The sequence below is a fragment of the Xyrauchen texanus genome, chromosome 50 (genome assembly GCF_025860055.1).
Source record: "Xyrauchen texanus isolate HMW12.3.18 chromosome 50, RBS_HiC_50CHRs, whole genome shotgun sequence".
Lineage (NCBI taxonomy): Eukaryota > Metazoa > Chordata > Actinopteri > Cypriniformes > Catostomidae > Xyrauchen > Xyrauchen texanus.
In genome coordinates, this window is record NC_068325.1 from 12,611,636 (window position 1) to 12,632,913 (window position 21,278).

At 37.8% G+C, this 21,278-nt stretch overlaps 1 protein-coding gene across 4 annotated transcripts; it reads left to right on the forward strand.

The window, feature by feature from the left end:
- The first annotated feature begins 267 nt into the window (after window positions 1-267).
- On the forward strand, window positions 268-20,986 carry atp8b3 (ATPase phospholipid transporting 8B3). 4 transcript variants are annotated; one of them, XM_052124112.1, is made up of 29 exons: window positions 268-464; window positions 969-1,050; window positions 1,167-1,220; window positions 2,959-3,050; window positions 3,312-3,425; window positions 4,897-4,995; window positions 5,466-5,527; window positions 5,649-5,721; window positions 7,002-7,072; window positions 7,327-7,418; window positions 7,624-7,782; window positions 8,496-8,584; window positions 11,267-11,460; window positions 11,548-11,756; window positions 11,851-11,873; window positions 11,973-12,129; window positions 14,185-14,373; window positions 14,469-14,581; window positions 14,684-14,848; window positions 14,958-15,069; window positions 15,155-15,230; window positions 15,309-15,429; window positions 15,781-15,967; window positions 17,077-17,300; window positions 19,021-19,104; window positions 19,223-19,447; window positions 19,658-19,796; window positions 20,303-20,433; window positions 20,534-20,986. In XM_052124112.1, exons 3-29 carry the CDS (start codon window positions 1,196-1,198, stop codon window positions 20,753-20,755), a joined length of 3,447 nt encoding a protein of 1,148 aa, XP_051980072.1. In that variant the 5' UTR covers window positions 268-464; window positions 969-1,050; window positions 1,167-1,195; the 3' UTR covers window positions 20,756-20,986. The 4 variants fall into 4 exon arrangements, with proteins under 4 accessions (XP_051980072.1, XP_051980071.1, XP_051980070.1 ...); XM_052124111.1 differs by having other exon boundaries at window positions 1,002-1,050; XM_052124110.1 differs by lacking the exon at window positions 969-1,050.
- The last annotated feature ends 292 nt before the right edge of the window (window positions 20,987-21,278 follow it).

The following is a 21,278-nucleotide window of genomic DNA, read 5'->3' on the forward strand; positions in this document are numbered from 1 at the left end:
ACTAAATCTAACTCTTTTTGCTCGGTTTATCCTGTTTGTCCTTGTTAGTATTATTCCACATTTTCAGCTTTCTCTCTTGTCCTATTTTCCTACCCGTTGCTACATATCAAGTTACACCCCCTCCATTTACCTGGTGGAACACATTTGCACAAATTCCCCAGCCGTGCAATCGAGAGGGAGGAGAGAGAGAGGGAGAGAAAGGGAGGAGATTGAGCAGGAGAAAATGAGGATTCAGAGGAGTTTATTCATAAACACAAGAAAGAGGGATAAACAGAAGTACAGAGGAGAGATGATCCAGCATATGCGCCAACCTAACTGAGTCTCAGGGTTTTCTTGGAAGTTAAGAGCACCTGGTGACACGAATAGTGCAAACTGTGATTTACCTGAATGAGACACTGGGGAGAACAGTGCAGAAAGTGTCCCCCGCTGGGATCTTCTATCAAGCAATAAAAAGCAGTGAGCAGGTGAGGTGTTTTGTGGGTGAAATTCCCCAGTGTTCACAGTTTAACACTTCATTATTAATCAGGCATGGTGCTAAGAATTACATTGTGTTATCTTGTCTCATTTCTGAATGGAATGTACAATTCCCAAAGACTGAAATGAGGCCGGTGGCCTGTTCATTTGGATATTGTTCGGTGGCTGAATCCTTTAGCTTTTTGGCATGGTTTTGCTTGTTTGAAACTCCTGTAACATGCTCCAAAATGCTCTATAACTTCTTTAAAATCAAAATGAATTAATCCAAAATAAAAAGAGGCTGCTGGTATTTTTGAAAACACATTAATTTTCACATTTCGGTAATGTGTTCATAGTTGTTTCAGAAACAAGAAGTGCTGTAATTTGTTGGTCTGTTAAATGGTTCTGTAACACCTGGAAAATCTTTCTAAATCTATTTGCCAATATAATGAGTTTTATATAGTAATAATATTTGGATCATATTCATTTTACATTTTTTATTTTATTTGGTGGAGTGTCAATTATCTCTTTGGTGGACTATTTCGCAGCACATTCTTGAGGTACTGACTGCTTGTGTTGTGAAGACTCTAACTGTCTGTAAGTTGATCATGGTAACTCTGTAACAATGTAATGAATGACAGATTTCATGCAAATGATTGTAAGACTTCATTGCCAACTGACTTGTTTATGTTGGTTTTATCCTTCTTTTTCAGAACAATCTGTCACTGGGCATTATTCCACCATGGCTGGTAATAAAACTGAAAGAGGTTGGTAGTACTGATAGAGACCCCTTTTTATATCTATGGGTCATTTCTACAATTTGGTGATTTGTCTGAAAGAGCAGGAAAAATGGAGGACACCAGTTTAATACGTGCATATTTCTCATATATTGACACTGTGAAACATATTACTCCGGCAGCTTGCTGATGATAATGGTATTTTGGACAAATACATGCTATTTTCTTAGTGTAAAAATGTACATTATGCATCAAATGGTTGCTGATATACATAAATGAATATGACCGAAACAGCAAGTGCTAACAATTGGCTGTATTTAGAAAAATTCATAAAACCGGTCATTTATGACAGACACCGAATTCTCCACCATCTCCTCCCATCTGGGAAACTTGGGTATCAAAACTATCTCAGACTTTCTCAGTCGTGATTACGACTTGTGGGGTCATTCATGTGCAACATCCGAGTAGGAAACGCGTATTTACGATAATAAGTACCCATAAGTCCCCAGTACCAATTACAATTTTATTAAGGTTGTAAAATGGCTATTTGTAAGGTTACACACTGCTGTGGGCCTAATAGTCATATTTTAAATAATGTCATTCCTTGCTCTAGTGTAATTTCCTAATGTCTCCAGAGCTGCATCTTATTCTGTGCATTTAGAAATCCAAACGATTTAGCACTTTTGTCAATGCTGTTTTAGTTTTACATGATCTGAATTGGATGTATTCTTTTGTGGTAAATGTGTAGAGTAGAGGTTTTTCCTGTGTCACTTGGTTTGATTGTCCACCATGTTAAGTTATGATACATTGACCTCAAATGGTGCATCGAATGGAATCCTGAGAAACACTGCTGATATTTGAACTCAACTGCCAAAACAAACACACCCCTCCCTTCAGTGCTCCTTTGGAAGCTCCGCCCTCGACTCATCATAATCCTTCTTTTTTAGAATCTTTTATATTTGTCTGACCTTTTTCTCTTAGTCTGTTTTTCAGCCATTTGTCCTCCTTGGAGTTTAGAAAGTTTGCATCAGCCAGTTTTGCCATCACTCTTCTAATTAATTTCCCCCTCGCTCTGCCCCCAACCCCATCCTGTGCACGTGCAAGAACTTCCCCCTGTTGCTGACTGGCTGGAGTAGTGTTGTGTGGATCACTCTGAACCACTTTGTTTTTGTCCCATCTACAGAGCCAGGGCTGTGTACAAATACTACAAATAGGAGTGGTGGTGGTGGTGGTGTAGTGGCATGTACTCCAGAAGTTTGTGCGAAACCTGATGATGATGTTATCTAGCATAATTTAAGAATGTTCCAAAATGCACCTTGTGTGTTTTAATAGAACAAAAGAAATCACAGAATCAAAGAGTTAACATTGTCAATGTCATAAATGTACTTTTTTCAACTTTATTTTACATATTTATGTTGTATATTGTTTATCGGTTTCTGTTGATTTCAAATGAGAACTTCTAAATTGTAGTTTATTTCTAGATTTAAATTCGATTTTGAATCCCAGATTTTCAATGTGGTCTCTGACTTTAGAACCACACTGTATATAATACATATCCTTTAGACGAGTGCTCAATTTGGTTAGAATTTAAAAGGACTGATGGACCTTAAAGAGCATTAAACCAGATATGACAAACTCACGATTAGGAAAATGGGTGGAGCACAAATTCTTTGAAGCCCTATATAAGCTGATGTATGTCCAGGTCAAAAGGTTAAACATTTTGCATGGCATTAGAGGTTAGATCATCTCTCTTTCTTTAAATTCCCAGGAGTCAGTTGGGAGGTGCGGGCCAATGGGCGTTGTTTTCATGAGTCCTTGCGCTGCAAGTCATTCCTATGTATCCGCTGGGGCCGTTATGCTGTACGTGAGAAACCTTTTTGATCATATTGACTAGGGAAAAGTAGTTATGGAAGCACTGAACAACATCTGATACAAGGGTGCACCTTTAAGTTGCCTCCAACCACATATTTTAAAGGGAAAAATTCTTTAATTTGCCTACCCTCATACAATTAATATGAATTTTTTGGTGAACATTCCCTTTAATGTTGATGTTCCAGTGGTGTCCGTTAATCCTCAGTCTTATTCATTGCTCAGCTTTTTCCTAATGGCTTCTGTTACCAGGACAACATGGTGCGGAGCTACAAATACACCCCCCTGACCTTTCTGCCCCTGAACCTGTATGAACAGTTCCAGCGAGCTGCGAACCTTTTCTTCCTGCTTATTGTGATCTTGCAGGTTTGTGGGTTTTATCTCCCTCTCTAGTGATAGAAAGTTTTACACAGCTAAGGCCTATCAAAATACCAAGCCTATGAGGAGTATTTGATTAGCACTTTTTTTCCTCTCCTCTGAACACCGAGTTCATGGGGGCTGCTTTGATTCATGATGAGTGATGGAAGCATTTGCTCTTTTGCAAACATTGGGTCAAAAACACCTGCTGTTTGGAAAGGACGTGGCATTTGCATGAATGATTTTTAAACATTGTGACACACCATGTTTTGTAATGTATATTTCCCAGTTGTCATGGCTAACCATTTGCAAACATGTTTTGTTCCAATGAATTAGATAAATGATGAGGCATCATAAAAATAACACAAGAAATATATTTATTTTTCAAATGTTTGAAGTTCTTGTTTATTCATTCAATATTATAAAGGATCTTTATTATGAAGCATTTTTCAATCAGACATTGATTTGATGAAATAACAACACAGTTCTGAAACAATCCTCAATTTACACGATATAATCTGCCTAATTATGGTAACATTGTACAATGTTTTATTCATTCACATTAATTAACAGAATAGTTAACAATAAACAATACTTTCCATTATTAATCTTGGTTAATGATAATATATATATATATATATATATATATATATATATATATATTATAAAATATTAAAAGTTTTTTTTATTAGTTGAACAAACAATAATCAATAGTATTACTATTGACTGGGGTGGTGATGGTGTAGTGGTCTAAAGCACATATCTGGTAATCAGAAGGTCGCTGGTTCGATCCCCACAGCCACCACCATTTTGTCCTTGAGCAAGGCACTTAACTCCAGGTTACTCCAAGGGGATTGTCCCTGTAATAAGGGCTCTGTAATTTGCTTTGGAGAAAAAGCCAAATACATAAATGTACTATAAATCAACATTAACCAAGATTATGAAATGCTGTAAAAAAAATATGATACTTTAATGTTAATGAATACATCTTATTGTAAAGTTACCCCCCATTTTAATCTTACATTTTTATGTCTACATTAAACGTATGTATAGGCCTGCAAGATATTTTACAAAGATTTTATTCCATGCAATAAACAACTAACTTTCTGCAAAAAATGTCTGTTCTATTCTATATATTTATTTAATATTATATATTAAATCAAAATTGAGGATTTTAATAATTAAATATTCTAGGATGAGAGGATATGGAAACCATCATTAGGCATTTATTTGAAATACAAGAACCATCATTAGGCATTTATTAGAAATAAAAAGGAAAGTTTCAGTCAAAACATTCTATCCATATAACCACCATAGCACGGCACATAACCACATTCTTTTGGTAAACTAAAACTAAGTCTGTCTTTATGAATCATCTGTGTATTGCTTAGTGGTTAGACAATGTTTCACTTAGGTGTGTGTGTGTGCGCGTGTGTGTGTGTGCTGCGCGTGTGTGTGTGTGTGTTTCTTTAATATGCAGTGTGTTCCTGTAATTGCGACCATCCCATGGTACAGCACAATGCTCCCACTTCTATTCGTTCTGCTTGTGCGTGGGTTTAAAGATTTGACAACTGATGTGGTGAGTGGAATAAGAGAATAGTGGATCTTTTACCTGTTACAAAATCTTTTATCAATACATAAACTTACTTTCACTTTTCTTTATTATTATTTCTTTATATAAAAAATGATTCTGTCATCATTCACTCAACCTCGTGTTGCCGCATGACAGAGATGATGGGCAAAATGACTGCTTCATTCACCATTTACTTTTATTGTATGGAAAAAATATACAAAAAGTGGAAGGTGACTTTATGTTTCATAGAAGATAGAAAGTGACAGAATGACAGAATTTTAATTTTTAAAAATAAAGAAAAGCAAATAAATAATATTTGCAAATAATAAAATAAATAAAGCAAATAATAAAATAAAGCAAATAATAAAATAAATAAAGCAAATCATAGCTTGTGAGACAAGCTATGATTTGCTTTATTTATTTTTATCTCACTCTGCAACTCTCTGTCATTCTCCCACTGTTCCCATGTCTCACAGGGGCGGCGGCGAAGTGATGCACAAATTAACAAGCGGCCCTGTGACATTCTCACTCCCGATAGGTGAGTAATGCTGGGGATAGTTGGACCCAAACCTATAGAACATAAAACAAATATGTGATCATCTGAATTTACATTTACAGATACTGAATCAAATGTTTCTCAATTTTGGTCTCATTTGCAGTTTCAAAACCGTTAAGTGGAAAGACGTGTGCGTTGGTGACATTCTGCGGGTTCATAAGGACCAGGTCATACCTGTGAGTGCGTATCTTTGAGATTGTGTGAATCCAGACTAATCACATTGTGAATTTGACAAGTTTTGCTGCTAAAATTGGTCTGTGCTTGCAGAAATTTGAAACTGGATGTGTTTTTGAACATATGGGAGCTCCAGTTTCTGGGTGAATTGTCCACAGGGTGGCACCAAAAGCGAGTTGTATTTTTAGTTACCCCAACCCTAAACCTAACAGTCAGTGGAGATAAAAACAAATAACAATTTTATATTGAAAATGCAACATCAGAATGGTGCTCAATATTATTTGTGAACCCTATTACTTCCTGGTTCCCATGGGACCACAACCTGTGTTTCAGAATTTGCTCGTGCAACACGCTATCAGTAGCGCTTAAAGGAAATGCAGTTGAATTGAGCAAAAAATGGTGGATGCTGCTTGTCAGTAATTCGGCCGAATTGGGTTGATTTCAGGATACATAAACTTTCAGAAGTAGGGCCGTAGCTAATGGGGTGAAAGGTGATAACTATTCTAGGGGCCCACAGGTCCAGGGGGCCCCACAACAAATTGTAATCTGTATTTTTAATATGAAAGCGGCCCAGAGCAATATAGAGTCAGGGGGCCCAGAATTCCTTGCTATGGCCCTGTTCAGAAGCAACATGTCGATTTCTTTCCTGTGTGATCAAGTTGGTGTATCTGTATCTAACCTACTTTGGGAAATATTTGTTGGAAAGTGGTTTGATGGAATGTCATTAAATCCAACAAAGCTTTTTGTGGATGTCCTCATGGAAAAGTTTCTAGTTGGGTTTTTTCTTAAGAAAAGTGGACATCTTTACTGCTCAGGATTAAGCAGGGATTCAGGAACAGTTATTACACAAACCATCATTGATCATCGAGAACGCAACACACTATATTAGAAACCAAGGGAATGTAAACTTCTAAACAGGATCATGTGTGTAAAATCAGTTACTATTTTGTTGTGTGGAATATACTGTATGTGAGGATGTACTTCAAATAGCTTCTTCAGGGCGGTTCTAAATAAAAACACACACGCATTGATTCCATACATTTTCTTTAGCTGGTCTTAAAACATTGCTTAAAGTCTTAAATTTAGCTTCATAAAATCTGCAGAAACCCAGTTTGTAAGTTCACTTTCATAAAGATGACATCAAAGCTAGAAGACATGGACTCAAAGCCACAAAACTCTTTAAAAGTCTACGATATGTCCCCATTATTAAGGAACAAAAAGTGTGTCTCTGTGCATGTATTCAAGCATTGATTCTTTAATGTTCTAATGTTGATTCTCTCAGGCAGACCTGCTCCTTCTGTGCAGCACTGAGCCACACAGCCTTTGCTATGTAGAAACTGCAGACATTGATGGGTAAGAGCATCACCATCTGGCCAGATACCAGAACTATATTCAGCTAAACAATAATAACTTGACCATTTGGTTATTAGTTTTGGCATGTGATTCCCTACAATGTGTTAAGCAAAGTAGTTCTAAAAACTGCCATGCAAACATGTCATCTCTTATGACAAGGAAAAAACCATATCATTTAAATGTACTACATTGTGGATGGAAAGACTGATGTCTAAAGATCATTCCTAATGGTTTCACTGATCTGCCATTTGCAGAGAAACCAACTTGAAGTTCCGTCAAGCTTTGGATGTCACTCATACAGAGTTGAATGGAGATCAAACTGAGAAAAGCCTCACTGCTTTTGATGGTTCGTGTGGAAGTGCAGTATATGAACTCTAATCTAATATCAGTGCATTCCATATTATGACAGCCACTAGGATTATTTCTATAAATTGCATGCAAATATGATCTGTCCTTAATTAAACCCTACATGTATAAAATCATAATTTTGGATAACCTTACATTGATATCTACCCTAATCCTCATTCTTTCTGTCTTCAACTTTCTTCAAGGTGTTGTGTGGTGTGAGGAGCCAAATGGTAATCTGCACTCCTTCACAGGTGAATTGCACTGGAAAGGAGAGCGCCACCTGCTGGAAATAGACCACTTGCTGCTCAGAGGAACTGTTCTGCGAAACACAGAAGCAGCCTATGGGCTGACTTTATACACCGGTATATCAAATTTATAGCTTAGCTGCTACCAATCATTTGCAGACCTATTGTTAGAGCTTGAAGTGTTAAAGCAATAGTTAAAGCAAGTTCACACAAAAATGAAAATATGGCACATCTACACTACCGTTCAAAAGTTTGGGGTCACTTGCCTGAAATGTTTCATGATCTTAAAAACCTTTTGATCTGAAGGCGTATGTTTGAAATTAATTGAATGTTTTGAAGACAAAAATAGAATTGTGCCAACATATTAATATTTTTAATTACAAAGCTAAAATTTTATTAAGAAGAAAAGTTATTAAAATGGATGACTTGGACCGAATAATTAAGAAAAGCAGCCAATAAGTGCCCAACATAGATGGGAACTCCTTCAATACTGTTTAAAAAGTATCCCAGGGTGATTCCTCAAGAAGTTGCTTGAGAAAATGTCGAGAGTACATGTCTGCAAAATCTAGGCAAAGGGATCCAAAATACTTTGAAGATATTAAAATATAACACTTTTTTTTATTTTTTATTTGGATAATTCCCATATTTCCATTTGTAATATTCCATAGTTGTGATGACTTCACTATTATTCTAAAATGTGAATCTAAGATAATGATGATCAAATTTCTGTTTTTGGGTGAATTATTGCTTTAAAGGGATGTTAATTGAAATGGCAACAACTGATGAACTGGGTTTTGGTTAACTATATTAAAAAAACAAATCTTTCTCAGGCTCTGACAGTAAAATCCTGCAAAACTGTGGCCGTCTGATACTGAAGAAAACTCAGGTGGAAAAACTACTCAACAAAACGATGTTGGTGGTAAGTGAGAGCAAGAAACAAAAATCGAATGAATCTCATAATATAACCACCTTATTAGCAGTTAAAGATATTGAAAGTAAGAAGTAGCAGCCCAAACCATAAAAAAAACTCACTTCTATGTTATTCAAGGAATAGTTCAAGCAAAAATGAAAATTCTATCATAATTTTTGCATCACATTCCAAGTCTTCTGAAGGAAATCTACAAATTGTGAGAAACAACACAAAATGTAATTATTTGTGTTTAAGCTTGTTTCTCACCTATCGAATGTCTTCAGAAGACTTTGAATATGACAGACAAGTCACATGGACACTTTTTTTTAAAATACATTTTTAAAAAACTTTTACAAGGCGTTTTTGTCTGCACGAACTTTTCATGTGCAGTTCAAAGTGGCACTTGACGCTGGTGTTGATGCTCTGATGCGAATCATGAACACGGCTTTATGGTTGCTGGAACAAAGCGGATAGCCACCGTTTGCTGGCAGAATAATATTGTGGAGGATGAGTGTTTTAGACTCTAGGGGGCGACTAGTTTTTTCAATTAGTCGAAGACTTTGGGAAATGTTTAATGTTTCTTGAATTGGTGCAATTTTAGTGCATTTCTATCTTTATACTGTGGAAGGCTGTGTTTGGAAAATGTTAATAAAGCTTTATATTGTTAAAAAAAAAAAAGATGGATATAAATGCATTTTGACAGGAAAAGAAGTGTGTGTATATATATTTGGTGTCAAATTTCAGCACTTTCAAAACTGTGATTTAATCACGTTTAACTACCAGAAAAAAAAGTATGCGATTAATCGTGATTTAAAAATTTGGACTGACGGGACTAATTAAAACATTTTCCTTTTGGTGTTTCACATAAGGAAGAAAGTGATACAGGTTTGGAACTAGAGTGGGGTACTCGAGTTTGGACTGACTGGAGTCTGAGTCACGAGTCCAATTTTAATGTAGTTGGACTTGTCACATATTCAGATGCATTTTTACTCTGACTTGACTCGAGCCATTGGGACTCGGGATTTCTCGGGAGTCCAGCCAAGTCCATGACATTTGTGATGCAATGAAAAATAAATAAAACAGAAATTAATGAACGCATCTTTGTCTGCATGCAGATGTAGCCATATTTGTTTCACTGTTTGAGCATACACACGTGCATACTCATCAGTCAACCAATACGGTTGAATGTTACTACAGAGACTACTGTGTGACATCGACTACTGAGGTGGCTGGCACGACGAAAGCATAAAGACGGGTATGTATCCAATGTAATAGAAACTAAACAAGGCAGATCACACAACACGGGACCTGACAACTGGTAAAATAGAGTGTGGCGTTTGTACAGCCAAGCAGGTGCTTGCATTGCAGGTTAATCATGGTTAACATAAAATCAAGAATTTCATTGAGTTAAGTCACCCACATCATGTCTCTCACAGTTTACTAAACAGCATAACGAAATAAAAATAGTATTAATATTGGATATTACATCTTTTTTTAGGCATAATGCCTCTACCTATTTATTATTGATTGACTAATTTCAAAGCATTGATGAACTGCTAAAAATACGTTCTTTTACAACATTTGTCCATCATTCACAACATTCAACCATGCACAATAAAATATCAGGATATTTTGGGCAGTGACATTTTTTTGTTTATAACTGAATTAGACTATAAAATAAATGTATTATTCGATGACAGCATTTGTGTATAAAGCTAAACTTCATGTTAAGAGATTAATTTAGTTGGTTATGACTTTTTTTTTATTATTATTGTAAACCTCCGGGTTACTTATGCATGCTTTTTTGCCTACATCTCTGCCAATTTTGAAGGACAGTTCTGTTAAATGTTTTTGTGGTTAAAGAAGAGCTGAATGAATTTTTCTTTGGTTGGTATGTAAAGATTTCAGACTGACTGCAGACCAACACGGCTGCCAGTTAAGTAAGGAATAATTGACGACGGGCCGTTGAATTATTAGAAAAATAATGCACACCCGGGGTGGTAATGCGGTCACGACGCGAAGCGGAGAAAAATAATATGACGCACAATAATATTGTTATTTTTATTCTTTTTATCTTCTGAGGCAGCTGCTGCGAGATGCACATTGATGCATCTGTGATTTAGGTACACGAGCAGCATGCAGAACTGTCCTGCATTGTGCGGTTTCCCACACATTAACTAGAAAATAATTTTGTTGAAGGACAGTTTTGTCTTCATACACCTAAAGCATATGCTTTCATTCTGAAACCACTTTGAAGCTTGTTCAGCTGGATACTAATTATAAAATGTATATATAAATGAAAGGCAACAGAGGTGTTTTTGTTACATTCATATCAACAAACTGTTTTCTTAGTTGTGAAGTTTAAAATAAGCTTAAAATATTGATGTTGAGTTTACGTTACAATTTTAATTAAGATTCATGAGCAGATTCATTCGGACTCGTCATGGATTCGGTCTTGACTTGAACTCGGACTCAACTCGAACTCGATTGTTTAATGATTGTTTAAAGACTCAGACTTGACTTGGACTTGACTGAGGTGGACTCGGACCCAACACTATTTGGAATGGCATGAGTAAATTATGAGAAAAAAATATATATTTTTGGGTAAACTATTCCTTTTATCACAATTGTCCTTATGAATAAGTTTCTGCCTTTTGAAATGATTCCTGACTCATTATTTCTCATGTTCAGATTCTACTCTTGATGCTGTCAACGGCTCTTCTCCTGGCTGTTGGTGCTGGGCTGTTTGAGTACAAGGTTACCCCTCAATTCGATGTTCTCTCTGCCTTGCAGCGTGGCTCCTCTGCTGCCTACCTGGGCTTCCTCACCTTCTGGGGCTATGTCATTTTGCTTAGCCCTGCTGTGCCCATGTCACTCTATATAACGTAACACCAGCTTTCACCTGATTTGGATCATTTTATTGGCTGTTTTGCCTTATATTTCGCTCACTGTTGGTTTCTGTCCCGTACCAGATTTGAGGTGATCCACATGGTGCATTGCCTCCTGATTGGCTGGGATGTAGAAATGTACTGGGAGGGCAATGATAGCCCTGCTCAAGCACGTACCACCACCCTAAATGAGGAACTGGGTCAGGTGGGCCACCTACTCAGCGACAAAACTGGCACACTCACTCAAAACCGCCTGCTCTTTCGTCAGTGCTACATTGCCGGACATGTATACGGTCTGTTCTGATCTCTGATACTGTTCTGTAGAATATGTGAAACTCATATTTGTATTTTATAATGTCTGTAATAATAGCGGTCTGTTTTGTTCAGGTGACATGTCAAAGGACTTTAAGGTAAGAATTTAAACCATACCACAATGAAGCATATATACCCATTTTAATCTATGGTACCCCTCAAAAATGGACACATTTCACTTTTTTGTTTTCTTCAAGCCACTAGACTTGAGCTGGAACCGGTTTTCCTGTGGTGGACTGAAATTTTCTGACCAGCGGTTGGTGGAAAAACTTCGTAGACGGAGTAACCCTGAGTGCCAAGAGTTCTTCACCGCTCTGGCCCTCTGCCACACTGTTATGAGCGAGTGGAAGGATGGTTAGTAGAGATGCAATATGTTTCTCCATTCTCAACATTTATTGCAACAGTAATTACAGAGCCAAGCATGGAAGCAGCAGATGCATTGCTGTATAAGCAAAATCCAAAGAATCAGAGGACAGCAGAACTATGGCTGTGTCCCAAATGATACACTATACAATATACACTGTGCATGAATTTTCAAAGTGTAGTTTAATACTAAATGAACCACTTAACTACACAGAAGCAATAGCCGTTTAACAGCTGACTGAAGTGACGTTTCAAACGCATGCATTGCCTTACCGCTAGCTTTAGCTTGTTAGTCAACCTCAGTCAACAACATACGTATTCACACAGCATAGGGTGATGTTAAAGCATTCAACGTACATTTGTAAGGTACTGTCTTGACTGACATTTTGCTAGTTTCTACATTCTACGTTATTTACGTACATTTGTTTTGTCAACGCTACGTACGGCAAGCTTCGAATGCTGATTGCATGAAGTGTCCAACATTACACACACCATTTTGACGGTTGAAGAAATACTTAATCCGGATACTCATAGTATACTACTTTTTGTTACATTTTCAGTGTTACCAAAGTACTAACGCTACAAAATGACATAGAATAGTGCAGAAGTGTGCGGTTTGGGATGCACCTGATTATTTTTAGGAAAATGTTTATAGGCAGATTTATCCATAATATACAACCTTTAACCACCAGGTAAGTCCTGAGGGCCACTTGCTAACTTAAACTTGAAGAAATTTTCCAAGTTTAATCTAAATTAAGCTAAATCAACAGCATTTGTGGAATAATGTTGATTGCCACAAAAATATTTTTTAACTCGTCTTTTGTTTATTAAAAAAGAAAACCAAAAACCACTGTTACAGTAAGGCAATTACAATATAGAAGTAAATGGGGTCAGACCATACATGTTAAAATACATTGTTTCAAATGTATAGCCTCAAGATGTAAACATTACATGTGCTAAAATGATTTTAGTGTGATAAAATTACTAAACTTACTAACCTTATCTGTCAAAAGATAAATCTAATATAATCTGGCGAACCCTGTAAGTGATTTTTATCAGACTAAAATTGTGTAGATCATTGCCAATATTCAGCTTTATTTTGGGGTTGGTAAAGCAGAAGTAAACTGTAGTGGGGGGAAAATCTTTCGACTCATCATCCCGTCTTGAAGTGCTCAAGCATCCCTGGTCAGCAACGAAGTTTAGGTAGGTATCACGTGTCAAACTGTCATCCACATGAATGGCCGGACACAGGGTTTCCCAGCAGTACATTGATTGACCAGAGCATCACACTCCCTCCACCACAGTGTCGTTTTTCCACAGTGCATCCTGGTGCCATCACGTTCTCAGGTAAATGGCACACGTACACTGCCGTCCACATGATGTGAAAGAAAATGGAACTCATCGAACCAGGTGACCTTCTTCCACTGCTCCAAGGTCCACTTGTGCCACAGTAGACCTTCTGTCAGATCAGACCAGACGGGATTGCCTTTTTTGCCCTCGCGCATCGATGAGCCTTGGGTGCCCAACACTCTGTCACCAGTTTGTGGTTTGTCCCTCCTCGGACCACTAATAGTAGATACTCTCCACTGCTGACAGGGAGTACCCCACAAGCCTGGCTGTTTCAGAGATGCTCTGATCCAGTCATCTGGCCATAACAATTTGGCCCTTGTCAAACTTGACCTGCTTCTGTGTATATTAAATTGCACATTACAGAGGCTACAAAGTATTTGCTTTTAGTTTTTTAATTAATCGCATGCGTTACCGCGTTCATTTTGACAGCTCTAATATATACACATTCACATTCATCAAAAATCTGCTACATAAATTTGCTGGATTTATTTTGCCAAATATAGGTGGAAATACATATTCGCAATCAGTGAAAAGGGTCCATTCAGCTGGATTACCTATACACAGTGATTGGATACATCCACGCAGCTTGTTTACTAGAGAAGTTGCACCAGAAAGCCACTTCAGCAGGGTGACTTAATGTCTCATACAGAGCCAAGTTTAATTATTAATTTAGTACACTCTATTGTATAAATACAGGTTTGCCTCGGTATCAGGCTTCTTCACCGGATGAGGAAGCTCTTGTGTGTGCAGCACGGGAGCTGGGGTGGGTATTCCTGTCCCGCACACGAGACACCCTCACCATCAGTGAGTTGGGCATCACACGCAACTATCAGCTCCTTGCTCTCCTGGACTTCACCAGCAAGAGGAGACGCATGTCAGTGTTGGGTGAGTTTCATCAACTGGCCCTCAAGAGTCAGAAAAACAACAGCAAAGTACAGTAAAGTTAACCTTGAGCAACCTTGGCTTTTACATGTGTATAGTGCGGGAGACTGGAGGTGGGTTGAAACTGTACAGTAAAGGTGCAGATATTGTCATTCTGGAGAGGCTGCAGAAGAACTGTCCACATCAAGACAGCACAGAGTGCGCTCTAGAGGTGCTGTGACTTAAAGAGGACAACACAATTGTACATTTAGTGCTTATTTACAACTTGTGTTTCATGTCTTTGTATGAGTTTCTATGCACTCTTGTTTGCAAGGTGTTCGCTCAGAGCTGTCTTAGGACTCTGTGTGTAGCGGTGCGCTCGGTTCCTGAAGACCTGTGGACCAATTGGAGTCGCGCCCTCAATCAGGCGAGCACTGCGACGGGTAATCAGGAAACTGTGCTGGAAGAAATATATGATCAAATGGAAACCGACTTAACGGTACTGCACAAGGAGTTTTTATAAAATACAATCTGCCTAAAGTTGTCTTGAGACAAATGATCATATTAGCATCTAGCATCGATTGTTCTGATATGGCATGGTTGTGTAGCTGCTGGGTGTGACCGCCATTGAGGACCGTCTCCAGGAAGGAGTACCTGAGACCATCGCCACCCTGCGGAGGGCGGGAGTGAAGGTGTGGGTGCTGACCGGAGACAAGACAGGTGACGTGATTCAGCATGAAACTGGGCACAGAGTTGTACTGAATAATTTACAGCAGCGAATGACATGTTTTTTCCTTGTCTTAAGAAACGGCTGTGAATGTAGGTTATGCGTGCAGACTGATGGATCAAGACACTACCCTTATTCAAGGGGAGGAGCTTAGGTCAGAAAATACACACAGACATGCTTATAACAATGCATGTAGTATGACATAGTATGACAGTATTTATTGACTTTCCAGGCAGCTTCTCGAGTCTCCCACTCCAGATGTTTATGTCAATTCTAAAGAGCCTGAGGTTTGGAGCACAGACAGGAGAGCAGTGAAGAACAAATTCGCACTAGTCATCACTGGTCCTGAACTGGTGAGTTTTTGGTTTAATAATGTCACAAGGTCCTATCGCGAGTTTGATCTTATTTCGATTAATTGCGAAGCCTTAGTTGTGTGATATAAAAATCTTCTTTCGAGATAAAATCAATCATTAATCTGTAACCCTGCCCTGAGGCATAAATTATTAAATCACAAAGGGAAAAACAATGATCGAAGTGTTTAATTTTACTTCAAACCAATTGGAATATGATCACTTTTATGACTGTGGGTTAGGAATTTAATGACCTGGGTGGTTAAAAATGGCTTGTAAAGATCTGCCCACTACTGTTCACCCAATAGATGGAGTTAACTTTAAATTAAAACGCATTCACTTTGTACTTCACAGGCAGATCTGACCACAATGCCAGAATGGGGGGCGAGGTTTGTCGCTCTGTCCAGTCAATGCCAATCTGTACTGTGTTGCCGTGTGACGCCAGCACAAAAGGCAGAAGTGGTTGAGATGGTCCGGACGTATTCAACTTCCATTACCATGGCGATAGGAGATGGAGCAAATGATGTGAACATGATCAAGAGTGAGAAATTCATACAGAATGATGTTTAAACACTGATTAATCATATACTATCCTGTAATTCTTTGGTCACATTATGCATTTTTAAGTTTATTAATGAAAGGAATATTCTGGGTTCAATACAAGTTAAGCTTGCTATCAGTTACCACAGAAAATCATCCCCAAGTTTGAAAAACCAAACAAAAATAGCATATGTATTAATACACTTACACTACACGTCTATGGGGTAGACATTGTACCGAAATAAAATTTAAATGCACACTTTTCCAAAATTTTAGACGCATGTTTCACTTGTGATAAAATCACTTATCGGACTGTTTGTAAAATATGATTCAGATTCTTTATTCTCTTTATTCACTCTTCGATCAGGAGACAAATTCACTTGTGGGAAGAAATACATGGACACAGAATGTTACAAGCAGTTCTTCGATTTATTAAAAGCAAGCAAGGGGTTTATATGGTTCTTATCACACAAGGCTGGTTATACCCCTCCACCTCAAACTTTCTCAATCCTCCATATATGGGGTTGTTTCCTCTCGCTTGCAGAAGTACATTCTTATCAAGTAAATTTTTTGCTCAAGACAGTGCCGAAAACATACAAAGCAGACAAGGAAGAATCAAGGTCACATTGTTCCATCCGAGGCCTATTTCTCACACAACCTTTTTCAGTGGAAAGTTCTCTAATCTAATCTTTCAACTCCTGCCGTGGCCATTGAAACCTGCTAATCATGGTAACGTTTAATACACTAATTAAGACAAGAAAGAATTAAATTATACGTTAAATACTGTTTATGTCAATAATGCATAACTAGATGTTCTTCTGCCTTGAACAGTAGTCCCACAACTGAAAGGAGGATTTTGAACTTTACAGTTCAAATATCACCCAATTGTTTATAGAAGAATTAAAACAAGCACTTTAACAAAAATATAAGCCTTATGGAAGGTTTAAAATGCCCAATAGATTTCCATTGTAAGTGCAAATTTATACAAAATTAGGGAAGAGTTGAATTTGTCTGTATCACTTGTGGTAATTGACCACATACTAATTATAATAGATTTTCTTGTCAATTTGTACTTTTAGCTTTCTCACCAGTTCTCTCATTCTATTACAGCGGCACATATTGGCGTGGGTCTGTGCGGCGTGGAGGGCAGTCAAGCGGTACAGAATGCAGATTTTGCTCTGGCGCAGTTCAGTTTTCTTCGTAGGCTGCTGCTGGTGCATGGGCACTGGTCGTACTACCGCATCTGCATACTTCTTCGGTATTTCCTCTACAAAACCACAGCTTTTGCTCTGGTGCACATCTGGTACAGCTTCTACAATGGCTTCAGTGCTCAGGTACAGCAAATAGGTCATTTGATCCATTTTACACCCATCCTGTTATTACAGTAGTATTTAGATATGTTTAAAATATAATAAATCACTCCATAACATCAAATGTATCAAGAAAATAGTTTTCAATGTGTGACAAATTAGTAGGCTTTAAGCCATAATTCACACAGTCTTATGCAAACAGAGGTTGTTGGGCAAACATGTGTAACTGTTAGGATTGTGAACATGATTATTTAATTTAGTAAGCTTTTAGGGTTTTTTTCCCAGTATTTACACAATTTAAAACAACTTCAATCTCAATGGCTTACTTTTTTTTTTTTTTACAGGGTGACATTATATTCTTGACAGGGCTGTTGATTTAACATGTTAACTTTATAATTGTCATTTAAAAAAATAACCTGTTAAATTAGACTTGCTCCCTGACCCATACCCAAAGTCTTTAAGTACTGATTTTCCTACCATCGGAGTAATTCAAGATTAAATTACATGCAGCTTTGTGTTTTATTAGCCACATCAGTAGGGGGCAGTCGGTGTGTCTCAACAAACCTTGCAAGATGTGCAACCACAGTAGAGCTGGTCACACAGGACAACTTAACACAATGCAGGGATCTTGAGACACGCTTGCATAGTTTCAACACATTTTTAACTTGACAGAGTGTTCCAAAAGTGCACTGTTTATGACGCTGAATGCTCCAAGCATCCGCCTGATGCATTTGTGCATGAACCAAACAATTACAAATTGCGCAGACCACAGCAAGAACATGTCCCGTCAGAAAAGGACAGACTGAAGGCTCATTTCCAAATGTATGGTAATAAACTATACTGTAGATTGACTTCTAAAGCAACATTTTGTATTGTATTATCAGTGCTTTCTATAAATTTAACATACTGCACTGTATACTCACTGAGCACTTTATTAGGAACACTATGATTCTATTACATTTCAGACGTGGTCTTCTGCTGTTGTAGCCCATACGCCTCAATGTTCAATGTGTTGTGCATTCTGAGATGCTATTCTGCTCACTACAATTGTACAGAGTGGTTACCTGAGTTACTGTAGCCTTACTGTAAGTTCAAACTAGTCTGGCCATTGTCCGTTTACCTCTCATCAACAAGGCATTTCCATCCGCAGAACTGCCGCTCACTGGATGTTTTTAGTTTTTGGCAGTAAACTCTAGAGACTGTTGTGTGTGAAAATCCCAGGAAATCGGCAGTTACAAAAATACACAAACCAGCCCACCTGGCACCAACAATCATGCCATGGTCAAAATCACTGAGATAAATTTCTTCCCCCATTCTGATTGTTGATGTGAACAAAGACAAAACTCGGTACATTCACAGAAAAAAAAAAAATTAGCAAATCTTGAGTCCTACAATAAGGCAGTGTGTGTGTGTGTGTGTGTGTGTGTGTGTGTGTGTGTGTGTGTGTGTATGTCTAATGATTTGAATTATGTATATATATTGAATTATCTTTATTTGGAGGCCTTTCTCAGCAAATGTTGATATAGAAAAATTGCAACTGGATTATTTAAAATGCACACCATGTAATTAATTCAATTAAAATAAGGTATCGATTGACAGCCCTAATTCCTGAATTAAAAAAAAATCTAATGTCTGTACAAATGTATATAGTGTATGCCAGTGATATTAATATGCTTAGCATTGTTTCTCTAATCATAAATCACATTAGGAGTTTACCGTAGTGCAATTCTACCCTCTTTTCCAGCCTATGTATGAGAGTTGGTTCATTAGCCTCTACACAACTATGTATACATCCCTGCCTATACAGTGTATGGGCTTTTTTGAACAGGTAAGCCTAAAACTGTGTTCTTTGACCAATCATGTTTGGAATTTTAGCAGGCAACGACAAATCTTACAGCTGATTGGTGCATCTGCTGTTCTATTTGTTTATTTCCGTACTGTGATAGGATATGAGCGCCAAGAGCTGTCTCAGCTGGCCAGAGATCTACCGAATTGGACAGAAAAAGAAGCTCTTCGATCCTTTTGTTTTGATGATCACACTCTTCTACTCTGTCTATACCTCTATCATCCTTTTCTTCGTCCCGATGGGAATATTGCAGTACTCTGCTATCGATTATCAGACCTTCGCTGTTACTGTGGAAACATCAGTAGTGTTCACCACAACTGTTGAGGTTACTTGATTTGCAAATCCATTTGATTGCATACTTTAGTGAATATGACTGATGCCCACAGTATTTACATTAGCTGACTTTCACTCCCTATGCAAACACTGACTTAAGAATGTATTATTTGCCTTAAAAATTGAAAGTCATTCTCTGCATTTTTGCATAATTCAGTAAAATAATCTCACATTTGTTTCTGGTTCTCTCTGTCTGTTCTAGGTTATTCTACATACAAAATACTGGACCAAGTTCAGCATTGCAGCAGTTATTTTTAGCTTACTTGTGTTCTTTCTGTCCACTTTGGCTCTCCATAGCGCTCGTCTGTTTACAGCCTCACCTAAAGACTACTTTTTCCTGGGTAGTCATCTCTTCAGATTCATAATTATTCATAGAAATGGACACCATATTAATCAAACAGGAAACTCTGTACTTATCACTTAATATTTTCAATATTGGACCAATGCAACTTTTTACACACAAGATGTGTTTCTCGATCAACATATTTTGATGGTCCTGGAAAAACATGGTTTGGAAAGAAATGGTTTCCTAACCTTAATTATATTAAGAGAGAAATCAGAGAGAAATGATAGGTTGATACAAATGGTTTATAAGCCCCTAAGCCTAAATCTAACCCTTTCTCTGTCCCTTGATGGATAGGAATTTTGTTCCAGGACCAACAAGCATCTAGGAACATATCTAGGAAATGTATCTATTTGGGCCATAAGGGGGCAGTGTTAACTTTGTTTAGCTTTAAAAATAAGTTACAGACTTGTACTACTTGGTAGTTATTTGGTCTTTTGTCTCTAAAGTGGAGCATATTTCCTTAAAGTTGATACACTATTGGTTGTCTCCTTGAATTTGCAGGAGCATCACCAAATGCTTACAGTACTCCTGAGGTTTGGCTCACCATATTTGTGACTACATGCGCTGCTGTCCTCCCTTCAGCAACCATTCGAGCCCTTGGTGTTGTGCTAACGAAACCCAACAAACATAAGGTTGGATGCCTCCCACAAAGCCATCATGGCCCCATTAGCATATAATACCTATTGTAGTATTATTAATTATGCTCACTGTATTTTCTCTGTACATATGTAGATTCACAGCTCAGTGAATGAGCCTGTCGATCTGCAGTCCTGGTTTCGGAGAGGTACACTTCAGCGTCGTTCTTCTTATGCGGTGTCCCAAGGGAAAGGCTTTGGAAAGTTGATCACCTCAGGAGTTGGGCTCCCCTCTGCAGTGTCCTCACAAGACAGGAGAGTTACACCTGATAGTTTAAAGAAAGACCATCCACAGGGTGCACGTAGTTCTATCGCGTGAAAGCATCAACAGTGTATCATGAAATGCACTGAAAATGTGCTAAGACAAAATATGAAAGAGTAGCTAATATTATAACCTTGGATATGGTCCAAAATATGCCACATCAAATTCAATAATTGATAGTGATCATTTTGCCAAAAGGTTTTAATAGCCCCTTTTGTCTCACCACTGTGAGCATGGAAAGGCCAAATAAATATCTGGGTAAATTGCATAATCTCTAGTGATCTTTTAAATATAGATGCACTTTTTGTATAAGATATTTTACAATAAATAAATGTATTTAAATGAAAATGGTTCCTTTTATTTATTTGCTGCAAACATCTTATCCAGACTTGACAAATAATGCTGCGTTCCAGACGAGGTTAGAGGTGGGAATACCCAGGGCTGGCGCTAGCTAAAGGCAGAGTAGGTAATTGCCTAGGGCTTCCGCAATAGTGGTAGGCCTCCAAATCCCACAAATGTTGGTCAGTCAGATTAAAAGGGAAGAAAGAAATCTTTTATATTTGTTTACGTTGCATGGAGG